Source organism: Solea senegalensis, linkage group LG11 (genome assembly GCF_019176455.1).
Source record: "Solea senegalensis isolate Sse05_10M linkage group LG11, IFAPA_SoseM_1, whole genome shotgun sequence".
NCBI lineage: Eukaryota > Metazoa > Chordata > Actinopteri > Pleuronectiformes > Soleidae > Solea > Solea senegalensis.
The window spans coordinates 26,172,886-26,188,884 of record NC_058031.1 but is presented as its reverse complement, the minus strand read 5'-3'; the positions used below and the strand labels follow the sequence as shown (position 1 = coordinate 26,188,884).

General features: G+C 42.0%; 1 protein-coding gene across 1 annotated transcript; it reads right to left on the bottom strand.

The window, feature by feature from the left end:
- Positions 1 to 1,804: 1,804 nt before the first annotated feature.
- klf15 (Kruppel-like factor 15) lies at positions 1,805 to 15,076 on the bottom strand. Its single transcript, XM_044039087.1, has 3 exons — positions 14,869 to 15,076; positions 10,988 to 12,461; positions 1,805 to 4,564 (listed from the first exon to the last, which is right to left on the bottom strand). Exons 2-3 carry the CDS (start codon positions 12,232 to 12,234, stop codon positions 4,396 to 4,398), a joined length of 1,416 nt encoding a protein of 471 aa, XP_043895022.1. The 5' UTR covers positions 12,235 to 12,461; positions 14,869 to 15,076; the 3' UTR covers positions 1,805 to 4,395.
- Positions 15,077 to 15,999: the final 923 nt, after the last annotated feature.

The following is a 15,999-nucleotide window of genomic DNA, read 5'->3' as shown; positions in this document are numbered from 1 at the left end:
CACACCAGCTTATAGGACGATACAGCTCCACCTACAGAGGCGGAGGCGGATATACACGGCCAATAAATTGATTTTCTCCTCAGACTCGGCAAGTTGTCCGATTGCCTGTCTTAGTTGGATTAAACAGTGCATGTAAATGTAGTGAGTGACATGCACAACATTGACATGACACCGATACTGGGAACAGGAGTTCATATTCTTATGTCAAAAGTGAATTGCACTGATGGATAAACAAATCTTCCCCCCGCTCTGCTGGTGTAAACACAAACACTCCCTCACTCAGGTCTGATAGTTTTGCCCGTCAGAGCCCCTTTGTATGCCCCTTTTATTTGTATGCTGGACAAAGGATCCAGCATACCAATAAGGTAACGTTGTTTTTGTTCATGGACACAAATAGAGGAAGGAAAATAACATCAATAACAGAGAAAACCCCACCAAAGGTTACACACTGCAGCTTTAAGATGAACACAGGAAGCATAATGTTGCTACAAACCACGGCACATTCATGTTTAGGATTAAATTTCAGCATGAAATCTTAGAGCACTATAATTATCTCTCCACAGACTACTGGTACACACTCCGTTTGAGATGACTCTTCATCTGATTATCTCTGTTATCATCTGATTTTAGCTGCAGTAGATTTAAATTTGATGCATAAAAAAATTGATTAGATTTTTCCATCAGCATGGGGTGAATTTACCAAGGATTACAGTGATTAGTCGCAACATTAAAACAAAAAGCTGGTTTTAATGTTGTGACCGATTGGTGTAAGTGTCTGTAAATGTATAACAGAGCAGCAGCTGAGGGAACTGGAGTAACGTATGAACAGTCATCAGGAGCTGAAACGTCAGCCACATTTTTCTTTGCTGATGTGATTTTGGCTTCATCTTCTGACTCTGGCGAGTGTGAAATGGACAAATACTTATAGCTCAACTGTTCACCTGGTTCTGTTTAATTCACTTTGAACATTTCTGTTTCTATGGAAATACACCAAACACTTCTGCTGATGAGACCTGTGTGGTTTATAGCTTGTGCAAAACTCCTCGTCTGACATGCAGTCGAGATGTTTTGGGTTTTTTTTCAAAATAAAAGCAACATTATCAGCCACATTTTGTGGAATGGAATGGAAAATGTTTGCTGTCCACACATAACTACCCATGACTTCCCATTGATGAAAAATGCAGTTTTTATGAAGGTCGATACCAAAACATTTCAAAGAAAATATTTAAATTGTACAACAGAGAATGATTAAGGCTGCATTTGACTGTCTAAACCAGACCAAACCTGACCTGAGCCTGACTCTGAACACACAATTATTACCAGGGTTAATGTTTGTTTTTGCAAATAACTGTCAATACACACATAGATATCATATAAAACGCCCAGCCAACATGACGAAACCCAAACTGATTAAAATGTTCAAATATTTGTTCAAGCCCAGGCCAAATATCCGTATAGAATTCAGTGTTTAATACGTTAATTATTACATATTACTTTACTAATTACTTGGTATCAAGAATAATGACTTAAAATACTCATATATAGCAACATTACTTCTGTTAATACAATCAAGAAGTTTCCTTTGGAACTGAATCCACTTTATTCACCATGGCAGCCTCTCAAAGGAAAAATAAATCACTGTCCAAACTTTGACTGTTTTCTGCATATTCTTTCTGATGTGACCAGCTGCACGTACGTCATCATAAGTCGGTCTGCAACGAACAAAAACAAATGGCGATCTCGTAATTCTAACATTTATTACAGTTTTGTAAATTGTAAATCACTTTACTCCTGCGTAAAATAATAATATACAGAGACCAACGCTGAGTGTCTGAAACGAGGACACCACCTGTACACGTTCCCTTGCATTTCTTATCCAAATGCTGTCAAAGTCGACGGTGCACATAATGATGGTGTCCTTAGTAAAAGTCCCCCTCAAGTTTGAGGCCTGTCAAGCAACCCGTTTGACAGACTGAGGATTAACAGAGAAACATCTCTGGGGACATCTCTTGCATTTCTTATATAATCAAAGTCAACTTTGCACACCCTGGTGTGTTCTTTGAAGAAAGAAAAATCCAAGTGTGTGATTTAGTAGCACGGTTGCTTTGCTACATTGCATTTAGATAACAGGAAGGTGATGGCGGCATCTGTAGCCATTCATTTCTCCATGTGAGACCGGACGGAAGCAGCTCGTTCAGCGACGCGTCTGTCACATTTCCTCTCATATCTATCGCATATCTCATCCAAACACGGCTATAATGTCGACACTGCACACAATCATGCACTTATTAAGTCACCTGCAGATGGATGAACAGACGGGACAGATGTTCCCTGAATGAATAGAGAATTATTGTAGACACATTTGCTTCTTTTCACTTTTATTTGTAAATGCATCTCGGATAGAACAAGGGAAAAAAAAATAGATATAATATATTCATATGTATTGAAACGTTAAGTTATGTACACATTTCGATTTCGAACTAGAAATTTTCACAACCATTCTTTCGTTTTAAGATATGGTGTCAGAGCAGTCTCTTTTTCCAGATGCACTGATGTTGCTGCATATTTACATACATTCATAGGATGCAATATAACACCTGTATTCACACAAGCATTGACAATTCAAAAATTGAAAGAAAGGAATGATAAAAAAAAAAAAAATCCCCACTTAATACACATGAAGTATGCTCGAGCAGCATCGCACTCCTACAGCGGGGCGTGCTTTACATAGCGAGCAATGTTTGAGGGAAAGGTAAGTCATGGCCTCTGAAAGGTTGTTGTGACTACATTTCCCAAGAAGCTCATTCTCCTGGTAGTTCAGCACCATTATATGTAATGTGTCCTCAGCATAGCATCACTGCCAGCTGAGGGGGGGAAGCCTGTTTCCTTGGACGTCGCCAGTAACTGATGAAGCAGAGCTGAGGCAGCTTTTGTGTGAAGTTGTCAGAAAACAATAAAAGACAGAGACATTCAGTGAAACAGGCCAAACAATAAAAACCTTTTTAAAAAGTCACCTGCTTAACATGTGGATCACCTTAGAGCCTGATTTCCAAAAACCATTTGGCCACATGGTACAGTAAGGCCAGAAACGTGATAAAACATAAGACCACCAATAAGGTACATATGATAGCTTAATCAACAACACTTAGAAACACTTAACACTGATCAAAAAAGCCGATTTAACAATCGCTGTGCGCTTCCATTTCTGTAGTACATTCAGACCAAACACAAAAGTCATTTTTTGCACGATTACACGTATGAATGCGGAGGATGAGGTTATCATTTGTGTTGCCCAAAATGAGAGTCACAAAACTCACATTTATTAAAAGGATGATCCACCAATCAATGAACAGAAATGAGGGAAAAGTGGTTACGTGATACTAAAATGAAGGTCTGTGTCAGTCTGGTGACCACGCATATGCACCTGATATCAAATCCAATTCATTCCCAGTATATTGTTCTACCTAGAGCACGCAACAGTTGTGTGTGTGGTCACAAATTATGGGATTAATGTGCACATCCACAGCGCGTCTGCTCGTGCCAGACGTGGGTGACGATGACACATGGATCGTAGTCGACCTCAGCACACACACAAACTATGAGCAAACACACGTCGTGTTCCTGTAGCATTAGTAACTTCAACATGAAAAATGTGCTTCCCTTTTGGTCTGTGAACACACCTTTAGTTGTGTTTCACGTTTGCATTCCGTGCATTGCTCTGTCAGTCTCTCCCTTGAATCACAGCAGGTTTACATAAAAAGGTGAGCATTGTTGTGAGACCTCTGTTCGCTTCTTTCTGAGCTGATCAGTAGTTTGTGTCTCTGACGCGCTCCAGTCCTCTTCCTGTCCATCCACAAATATATGAGCCAGCAAAGCTGTCAGAAAACCTGCGGAGCCCAGGTAGAGGACTGGACATCCCAGTGACCTTCAAACTTCCTAAACATTGCATAACATCGGGAATGTGCAAGACATTGGCAGCTTTCAGGAAGATCAAAGGCAGTTGTTTTTATCCAGGTAGAATTGACAAACAAGGCCATTACAAAATCAGACACATAATCCAGACTGAATGAAAATAAGGTTATCTTATCTCCTGCTCAAGCAGAAGATAAAGACAGAACAAACAAACCAAAGTGCCAATGGCAACAACAACCGTCAGCTGCTTTTACAGGCTGGATGGTCAAATGTGTTGGCTCGCTTTTGTACAATAAATTAAAACAATCGATAAAAACAAGGCTCTCCTCCTCTCACATTTTTATTTTGCCCAAAATAATTGTGCGTTCACCTTCACGTTCACACTCGCACCTTGCTCCTGTGACTTGTGTCTGTACGAGAGTGATCCCAGAGATCCCAGCATTTCCCTGTAATCCCAGTGTTCCCATTGATGGGAGCCGGGCGTCAGTTTGCTGCGCGAACTGTTCGGCTGCTTCGTGGAAAGCGGTGCACTTTGATGTGTTTTGACAGGTGGTCACTGCGGGCAAACTTCTTCTCACAAACAGGACATTGGTAGGGTTTGACCCCCGAGTGGGAGCGCCGGTGTCGGGATAGCTCGTCTGATCGTGAAAACCTGGAAGAAACAAGAAGAAAAAAATCATTTATATTCCAAAATGAACAGTCAAATGTGACATGGAATTGTCTCATGAATGTGAGACACAATTGACTTTGACCTAAAGCTGCTATCAGTTAAATCCTCTGGTTCAAATCCGTTTTAACTGGCTTTATATTATGAATATGTTTCTGGGTCTCTTCATCTTATCCCACAAAACTCAAAGCACTAAGTGATGTAGGAGGGAGGAAATGGTGATAGTAGGAATGTCAACAGACAACACAGCGGACAGAGACTGGAATCAAGTCAGCTGCACGCTGGCCTCTCTCTGATAGTGTCAGTGTCGGTTGAGCCAAACACAACAGTGAAGATGAACAGCACAAGTGTCTCACAGCTGCAGTCACACAATTTCACACTTGTGGAGGAGATGAAGGATGAATAGAGAAGTGAACAACAAATAAGGTGTTAGGAAAAACCGGAGTCACAGTGAACACTGCCCACACTTCTCAAAAGCTCAATTCCGTGGTTTGACCACCAGCCTTCACCACTGAAGAAGCCTCGGAGAGGTGACAGCACAGTTGCTACCGATGCAATGTTTTGTGAATAACTATGACCTGGATGAATCTACACAAACACAACAAAGGTCATTTTCTGCTGCTCATCGGGGGGGGGGGGTTGTACAGTAACACCACACACACCGTGCTGTTAGAGGAAGAGGAAGTGTTTAAAGACAACCAGCAAACATGGCAAGAACAAAAACTAAAATCTTCAGAGTAAACTGAGTTGATGTTTTACTGCGCAACATTTGACAGTTACCCACAGTGCGTGATGCAAGAAAAGGACTTTTTTTTTTTAATTTTTCATTACACTCACACTGTTACTTTATCTTCTAAATTCTTCTCTCGCATGTGTTCCCCTATGATTTAGCATCATTATGTGACATGAGCACGCTTCACAGGTTGATGCTACTTCTTCTCTGTAACTCATTTAGACAAGCAAAGCATTTGTGTCTTCTGCAGCAGCAGCAGCAGATTTTGCATGTGAGGCAAATGCTGCTTCGCCGAAGCCACAGAAACGACAACTCCGTGACTTTTTCCCAGTGACCCAGTTCTCTGGAACTGACTGTCCCCAGCCACACTCTGCATCCCAGATGTTGCTCCGCTGACCTGACAAGATGATGAATTGATGCAATTGCATGCTGTAATTAAGCAACAACACTCTGGGAGCTGCAGCAGAAACCAAATGTACTCTGTGTCAAGTGCAGAAACAAGCTCAGAGCTGATGGCCAGAGTTAAGCTGCTCTAGTAACAGACATGATTAAAGTGCTTAAGGTATCAGACGACAGATTATAAAGGGAGACACTGCCATTGACAATATTCTATTAGCACGAAAAACACCTACTGCACCCTTTCTAGTCATGAGTAACCAAACAGAGTGCTGTAGAGAATTGAGATCCCATGGGAACTAACACATACACCACAGGACATATGTACTGTTCTGTGGAGTGGGTTGTCTGTGTTATTACAGGGTGAGCGTGGGATGTAATATCCTACAATATCCTACACGTAAATTAAGCTTTTATTGCACCCAATGCTGCAAATAACACGGCACTTGTCAGTAAACTGTGTGCATTCAAATGTGATCCACTACCTGGTCAACGTACTTTGCATAGATGGTCTCATAATGTACACAGTAAGACTGTCTGAAGTCTGACATTCCAACATCTGCTTTGGATCTGTTGCTATGTGAGGGAACAAAACTATCAGAGCAAACAGTGACAGGATTTACAACGTTTCATCCCCTTGGAGTCCCGACAGCATCAATTTGAAGCAGCTTGCTCTCTGTTAAAAGGATTTGTTTTCATTTCATGTGACTTGACTTCTAAATAATCTGTATATGGATTAAAAACATACTTAAATAGTGCACCCACACACAAGCTCAACCACTACAGCAGTCAGTGTGCGCTGAGTAAGTGCATGGGCTTGATGATGTCACGCTCCTTAAGATTTCTCCGGGAAACTCAGGAAAGGAGACATAACATTTTCAGGATGTCCATCCATTCCTCATGGAGGAAATGTCTTCAAATCTGGTCCAAGAGCAGGTGATTTTTTTGAAACCCAGTTGTATGAGGAACCAACATAGATAAGAGCTGACAGCACTCTGTGCGCATCCTACATCGAGAACCAGCCTGAGACTTGGAAGCTTGCTCTCAGTGAAAACACAGCCGCCAGCTGGAACACTCTTAAAAAAGGCTCACCTAATAAGATCTACACCTGCTAAAATCTCAAATATCTTTTTCCTGCAGACTGCTTCTTCCCTCTGGGAAACTAAAGTCTGTCTTGCTTTGTAAACCATTCAGTCCACACACCCACACTTAAGTCGATAGGCAATTTAACAACATGGCACATAGGGGTTCAATATCTTGCCCAAGGACATTCCTATTGCAGACAAGGAGAGCCAGGGACTGAGCCAGCAACCTTCTGGTTTGAAAATGACCCGCTTTACCTCTTGAACCACAACTTCCCCAAACCAAAGAGCATCTTTGTGGCAGCACAAATTGTGTCCCTGATGACCTAACAACTGCCACAGGACAGGATTTGATAACCAACTGCCCCATCAGAGGACTTGTATCAAAACACAGGTTTAGGACCTTTACATAAAGTTATAGAAGATGTTGTCTATAGCCTCAAACACCCACGGGTGATCAAAGTTTATGACTGATTTTAAAATTTTAGAAAACGTCTGTCCTGACTCTTGAGGCCAGATGTAAACAAACAATGTATGCTGCACTGTCAGCAAGCAAAGCAAGGACAAGTTTGTGGAAAGAGTGGCAGCTAAGTGTAAAAAAGGGTTGGATCAACACTTGTTGGGCAGCAGAGTCCAGTGCTGTTGGTGACAATTCAACTTTACGTCTAAATAGCTTTGAAAAACTCCACTCGGCCAATGGGTGGCCATGCAGGAAAGGTTTGCTTTAAAACATTTACTATTTCATGTAGTACTTTTCGGAAGTCAGTCTCTCTGGAGGAGAACTTTAACACTGAAAAAGTCAGTAGACCTTGTGTCAACCTTGCACATTAGAATATGCAGTGCCACATGCAGTTTATCTTTCCACCTAACCATTCCCTCTCTGTTCCTCCCGGGTCTAAGTGAGGAACCTTGACTGATCCCTCTCTTCCCTATTATGTAGTATGGCAGCCTGGACGTTCCGAGCCCACGGTCATGGTTACTATTCAACGCTTTGTGTTTGTTCACTCCACTTCCTAACTCAACTCTTTAAGTGACTGTAAAACTGAAAATCTCAGTAACTCTCGGCTCCACTCACTTGCATCTCCCAGACGTTCCCCAACCCCCATTTTTCCCCCTTTGGTTGGCCCCCTCATTTACACCATCACATACAGTGGGTTACACATACACACACACACACACACACACACACACACACACACACACACACACACACACACTCTCTCTGGTTCTCACACATATGCTCAGTTCCATCCAAACTAGATCCTGCCTTTTGTGTACAGACAAGAGGCCTTTGTTAGTTGGAACACACAGCCTAGATTACTAGCACAAACATTTCTCCCCTCATGTTTTAGGACTCACTTGTGCAGCATGACAAGAACTGGTGGCGGATCTCCAGTTTGGTTCTACAGTCAAATGGTCTCACACAAAGCTCCTGTGGGACTTTAATTCTGAGTCAGTAACTGCATGCAAAGAACCGTTTATAAATAGCTACATGCATGTGAATGTGATTTTATGCAGCACCAACGCATTTCACTGTGTGACATCACGCATCCAACTTCCTGTCTGCCTTCTTAAGGTACATGTTTGATCAGTTAACTGAGGATGGGTCTTTATCACCTGTCCAGTGCAGTAGCTGCTGTTGAGATTTGTTTGATATTTTATTTATTATTTATATAGCTGTGAATATGAAAAATGGATATTATCATTCATAAATGTCAGAGAGTTATTAGATAACTTAGTATTAGTTATTAGATAGATAGATCGATAGACACACATCATCTAAGTAAATCATTGTGCTCATTGCCTTAACTGCTCCTTCAGCATGACTCATACATTCAGTAATGCTTTACAATAACTTGACTTGATGAAATAACTTAACATCCATTCAATTTAATTTGACTTCTATTTAACAAGTCAGAGCGTGTATTCATGACAAAAGACTCCTCCTATTGCCCATACATGTAGGGGTGCCCTACATGTATGGGAATATTTCCCTTCTGTATACCGACCACTAATAAGTATTTTTGCACATCTTGCTGAACAAAAACAATCATATATATAGTAATACAATTGTTGTTGTAGCTTCACTACTGTAATTGACTTTTACTGCACGTCAGTGAACATGAAGCAGTCAGGCTTGTCAGTCATTTCAGCTACAGTATGTGTTTAGTGTGAGAGTTAGGGTTGGGTGCCTTGTAGCTTCTGACAAATGAGCTAAATGGAAAAACTAGTTCAGAGAGTGAACAGCAAAGATAACACACAATTCACCAAACCACATGTAGGAAACTGCACTTCTGCTTGTTATTATACTGTGTAACCAAGTTCCAACTGAGAAAATACGCAGTTTTTTGTTTCATTTTCTACGCACTCAGGTCAAAATTCCTCAGCTCCACACCAATCACATACCCTGGTATATACAGTAGAACAGTATTTCTGATTTTCCTCCAAGTACCACCAGAGGAAGCTAACTTGCATACCACTGGTGGTACATGTACCACAGTTTGAGAATCATGGGTCTACAACACCTGTATGTATATAATGTTTATCCATAAGGGGTATAATCATGTTGGCTAAACTGAAAGTAGATCAGTAATATGGTTGAAGTACCTTTAAATTATATACACTAAAAAGTACCAAAGTAAATGCACACAGTTCTATCCATCAAGATTCCCTCCATCCATCATCTACCACTTATTCTTTGAGGGTCACAGGGGACCTTGAGCCAATATACAATTCCATTCCACATTAAATTAAATTAAATTGCATTACCTTCCAAACAAAACAAGCTTCAAATATGGGTGTCGAGGACTGGTGAGGGGGTCAACTGAAGTTTGAGTAAACCCACCTACCTAAAGACAATTCCAAGTTTCCGTGTCAAAAAAAGTCAGCTGAGATTTAACTACTGTCATCCACAGATGTCCACAACTGTACGTGTGAATGCCAGAACAGCTGTACGTGTGCATTCCAGATAGGACAATTCATGGAATATAATGCAATGTAATTAGAGCTTGCCACTTTTTATACTTCACATACAAAAATACACATTTACACATGCACATTACAATGTCCCAGCAACTGAACAGGAGTTTCAACAGTTCAACAGGAGGTGCCAATGTTGTGACCATCCAGGCCATATGTTCTGTCCTAGATTCAGTTCACATCCTTAAAAAAGGAGACACCAACCCCAACAATTCCGGTTCATCTCAGATATCACAGAAGTGTGAGTGTGTTCACCCCCTCACCTAACTTCATGGTAATAAACACAAGGCCCCATGACTGCCATTAAAGGCTCTTCAGCTCCACAGCTTAGTGAAAAGAAAAACAGGCTCTTGTAGAAGTGACCCTTGAAAAACTGCTTCCTGTATCACTGCTGAAGCATTATTGCTGACAGTCCAAAATCACAAACACACACAGGAAAGTCTTGCTTCCATTGTGATAAACCAACAATGACATTCATGGTCAAAAGCTACTTCTCTGAGTTTGGTAGGGTGAGTGTATGTGTGTGTTTATCTGTGTGTTTCTCGGCTTGAGAGCACATGATTTCATACAGTAGTATTGTTGGGAGGACAATGCTACTGTGCTACACAACTACAAATAGATTTTTGAGTGTGAAGACTTGGTTTTGGGGTTAGGAGTAGATTTGTCCCACTGTTACAAACCAGATTTAAGGGACAGGACATTTGGTTAAGAGATTAGAAAAGAGGGGACAGAACTTGCCTTGGTTAGGTGGAAAGACCTGATCACTTACTGACAGGAGAGACCTCTTCTCATATTGTGCAAAATAATGAGACTCTTTCTGTTTTTGTCTTTTGCCACTTTAGGTTCAAGTTTGGGGTTAGGTATTTAGTTGAGATGGTATAAGATAAGAGTAAGGAAAGCATTATGCCTGAGTATTTTCACAACTGTAGGCTGTGTCTGTGTGTGTGTAACAGGTCAATTTAAGTGTCACCTCCAATCTGTAGCACACTGAGCAACATGACACTATCTACAGCACATACTCTACAGCAACGTTCCACTGACATATAATTACTGCTGCTTCCAGAACAACTTTATACAACCAGTCATGGGTGATTATTCTAAATCAAATTCTTATAGTCTGTCTGTAAGTGAATTTATTATGTTGTCAACAAGTGGTCGATATGTTCAAAATTCAGAAGATACACATTCATTCAGCCAGTGTACGCTAAGTTCACCCACCTCCATCCACAGCCCTGCCAGTTGCAGGCGAAGGGCTTCTCCCCTGTGTGCCTTCTCAGGTGGGCTTTTAGGTGGCTGCTCTTGGTGTACATCTTGGTGCACCCAGGAAAAGTGCATTTGTGCATTTTAATAAGATCCGCCACTGGATTCTTCTGGAACTTTTGACCTCCAGCAAGAATCCCTGCTCCCTGGCAGACTGAGCTGTCTGCAAGCCCAACAGGTTTAGCTGCGATGGGGACAGGAGCAATGCGCACAAACTTGGAGGACATGTTCAGGTTAGATGATGGCACGACGTGGGGCACCAGCGCAAACGTCTGACCTTGAATGTTGACGAGTAGCTGTGCAATTTTGATGTCTGTTGCTGGGGGAGGCTGTGGAGGCTGGGGTGCTGGGGCAAGAGGTGCTACTGCAGGCTCCTGCTTGATCTGAAGTGGCTGAATTTGAAGGATGACAGGCATTCCACTACTGGCAGCCTCACTGTGTGCTGATGAAGGTTTGCTGATTGATGCATTCTTGGCCCCAGTTCTGGATTCATCTGTAGAGTCAACTGATGTAGCTTTGGTCTCGCTGGAGGCACCAGTGGCCAGGTCAGTGGTGCTGCCAGTGGGGACAGTTTGGTCTGAATACTTGGCCTCTGGCTCTGGCGTATGGTCAGATGAAGCCTCCCTGCACCACTCAATCCCAACTTCTAGACCATGAGCTTCCTCTAGTCCCATTCTCATCTCAGGTGAACCCTCTCGGATTTCCTGCTTTATTGTCACCACCTCCATATTCTCCTCCAGGAACTCTTCAATTTCTTCCAGAGTGGGCTGAAAGGACCCACAAAGTTGTTCCTCTGTCTCCACATTAGACCAGGTGAGGAAGTCAAGATTTTCCTCCTTTACCGGCTCACGTTCAGAAAGCTCATTTCTCCGTGAGTCCCAGAGGAAGGTGGATAATGGTATAGGTGCCCCCGACCCTGCTGAAATGCTACTGACACCTAAAGAGGCCTGGGACAGCAAGTGGTCCAGGATGCTATCCTGGCTCTCAGCGCTGGAGTTGCTGCCATAGCTGGAGCTGAGCACTTGGGAGTCTGGGCTGGAGCAGGAACGTGGGCTGGACGATTCGCTTAGGTCATCCTCAGAAAGTGGTGAAGGCATCACCTGGTAGATCCCCAGGTCTGTCACCATGTCAGAAAGCTGGTAGGCCAGTGGAGAGCCACTGTTGGGATGAAAAATCTCCTTGCTCAAAGGAAAATTGTCTACCATCCCCTGGCTAGTGCCAAACCTCTGTCTCCAGTTGGACTCGGAGTCTGTGTTTGGCTTATAAGAGAGTTATTCCTTGTGCGGCTGGAAAAGTTAGGCCAAACATACCCAGGTCATCAAGGTCATGCGTCCCACTAGTGTGAGATAGTGAAACACCTGGTGTTCTCTCAGACTGGAAAAAGTAAATGCCAGCGAAACAATCCAAGGTCTCCAGTCAGGATACAGTATGTCTAAATAGAAAAAAAACACAGGACGAAATAATCTGTTAGTCTTAATGCTAACTGTGCCAATTCAAAAATACTATTGGGAAAAAGTGCATTAAATGATTAATATGACTTAAATTTCTCAATTAAATGCAAAGTGCCATGTCTTCTACACGCTTAGAACTGTGACATAGCACAGTTAAGAATTAACTTCATTTATTACATAACACAAAGGAGTTCAACAAGACTGTGTAGGTCATCTGTCTCTACCCTCTGATATGATCGATAGGAACATGACAGTAGCACGGCTACTGGATCTTTGTCATCATGGCAACAATAATAAACACATTGTCAAGTCTGCCAAACTGTCACGATACGGTTGTGAATAGAAGAATCACATGACAGGAAATGTGTGAAAGTGTATTGTTGACCCATACATCCACTTTGCCTTCATATCATTAAAGCTAACATAGTCACTGTGACCACGAGAGGTCCAACGACAAAACACAACTGTGGTAATGTTTGTTTACACAATGACATTTTGTTTTCAAGCATCACTTGAAAATATACTTCTACTGCAATGACTCACAACTTAATTGCTTAACCCTTTGACCTCCACGTATAATAACTCAGCACAACAGATCATCATCAATGACATTTAACAGTTCAAACAAACAGGGTTGTTTCCTTTGCATCCAAAGACAATATAATCTTTCTTTCTTTTTTTTTTTTGTTTTACTTCACAGACTTTGTCAGAGGTGGAGATTGGTCTGCCACCAGCTAATATCATTTACAGAGGAAAAAATAAACTCTCCTTTACATTTATCTTGGATGTTGGGTGTCTCTAAGAAAAAGATGCAGTGACAGTCCCCCTTGTTTTGGTGGAATATTTGCACGCTGTTATCCAAATTCACAGCAAACGCCATTAAAACCAGTAACAGACTATGTGACCTTGCAAACCTTCTGTAAAAATAATTTTTCCAGTTACTGGACGTTATTCTACAGAGATAAAATTTTAAGAGTTTTTTTTTCATGAAAATCATAAATGCACATAAAAAACAGTCCGACTAAACGCACCTTATGTCATCTTCAATGAAAATAGAAGGAATGTTATCTTTCTTTATGGATATTATTTCCTTTTTCTTGTACAAGGATTGTTTATTATCAACCTTATCTCTTTTTTATGGGTTTAAAGTACTTTATGGCTTAAAGATCAGTAGGCCGCTGTAGTGTCATGTATGAAAACAAATAATGACATGTGGTTCAGCTTGTCATGTACTATTATTATTATTTCCAACTATGAACTTTATAAATAGGATATTTTCCTTGAACAGAGAGCGTGGGTCATATACCCCCCTCCTACTCCTCCTTCCTCCACCTCCTCCTTTTCCAGAGGCCCCTGCATGGTCTCAATGACCGAGAGTAAACTCAGGCTAGAGGAGGAGGAGGAAGGAGGAGAAGGAGGGGGGTAACGGGGATCTGTCCACATTATAATCAGAAAACACGCATGGGTCAGAACAGGCAGCAGAGCGCGCTCTTGTGCTGCATCAATCACGTGCTCTGTTTGTTTATGGGACAATTAGAGCATTTAAGCAGCAGCCACATCACTGGCCGAGGAAACGACATCATCTATGTTACTTCATATATATACAGTAAGCCATTAGGAGCCGAATGTTACTTGTGATGGGTCACATCACGTGTCCTTCCCGCAAGTGTTCTCTCTATTAGTTATTGTATTATATTTAATACTATATAAATTACTTTTTAAAGAAACGACATATTTAAAAGTGTTTATTGTTTAGGGGAATAATTTTAAAAAAACCTTGAAAAGGGGCATGTTCCATTTACTATATATATACATATAAAATGGAGTTTATTCTAAAGTATGTTTTTACATAGACAAAAAGAAAAAGAGCAATGAGAAAAACATATCAAAACTGGTTTTAAACGTAACAAATGCAACACTCACACTGTATCTAAATGATTAAGTATAAAGCATCTTAGAAATTGTGTTTAAGAAACTCTCTTTTTCCTGTTTGCTAAATAACAACAACAATTACATAACCATGATGTGATCCAACAGTCACACCTTCAAAGGCAACATGGAACAGAAAATTCCCCTCTCGCACACGCAGCTGTGTTCAGGAGACTCAAACTGCTCACTTCATTCATTGAAGCCCATATTGTGCTTTTAATCTGCCGCAGAGCAACAACCCGGACCCCCGTGCTAATCCACAGAGGTTCACCATGCGGAGTAGTGTGCCGTGTTTCCCTCGCTGTCGCCTCCACGGCCGCGCACAGCATACACAAGTTGGCGCGCGTCACCGCTTCCAACGTAAACATGTTTTCATCCAGCCCTGCAGCACCGAGCGGAAACACGCGCACGTTGCAACACACGGACCTAGTAACGGGGAGAGCAAACCTCCTTACTCACCGTGTTCATGCACAGCAAATATATTCCCAGTGCAGGAAGAAGAGGAAGCGTGGAAAATGCTTATATCCTGACGGGACCAGAACGGGATTTGCCCTTGAGACGCACCACTTCAGCAACAGCAACAGCAGCAGCAGCAACAACACACGACTGAACGGATCGTTCACTGAGTTGTACTATAAGTGAGTCACATGACTGCCAGTGTGCGCCACGGTTAGTGTAGCGAGCGAGCCGTGTGAGAGGCTGCTGCTCCTGAAGGCTCGTCCCCGCTGCGCAGCCTCATTGGTCAGCCGCGGTGGGGGATGGAGGCGGGTCCTCCGGTCTGTCAGTCAGTGACAGAGAGTCTGTGCTGCGTGGAAAAACATGTGGGCCTCAGAGTGTTTTTTAACCTGTGATCAACAACAAGACAAAACAGTACCATAAAACCAACCTCGGCCCAGGGTGTAAAGATTTAAGAGCTTATTGGTTGGCAGAACTTGAACATTGAAATATATATATATATATACATGTATATGTATATATATATATGTATATAACCCTATTTTTCCTCTCCCTATCTTCAGTGCAGTCTTAGACTGATCTACTCATCCTCTTCGGCAACCTCGGCTTTTCTGATACGTTTGGGAAAGGGACGGGTGAGCGGAGGAGTCCTTCATTTGAGCCACCACTCTTCATTTGGCCAGTGCTCCACTAAGTGCTTTTTCTATCAGGTGCTGGGTGTAGCCAGTCGTGGGCAATGAAAAAAGCAAGGTCACAGTGTGAATTATTGCATTACATTGTAATATTGTAGTCATTTTCATAGTCCAGTGAAAACTGGGGCTGAAAATCACATGAAATGATCAAAAGGTCCTGTTTTGTTTTGTACCTACAAAGCAAATATTAACTGTACAGCATCAACAGCAGGTCAGCCCACCAGAAGTGTCACAGTGGGGTTATAGCTCGACTACAACACTCAATTGGACAACTGTCCTGTCCCACCATAAAAGCCCTAGTGGGAAATCGATTTACTGACTGAAAAGTGTCCACCTTCACTACCCAAGGTGTGGTAGTATTAGGCGGTTTCTGGTTAAAGTTGATTATAGTTGCCAAGTGCCATTCCAAACCTTCCTTCCATTGATGAACTTTAAAATATTA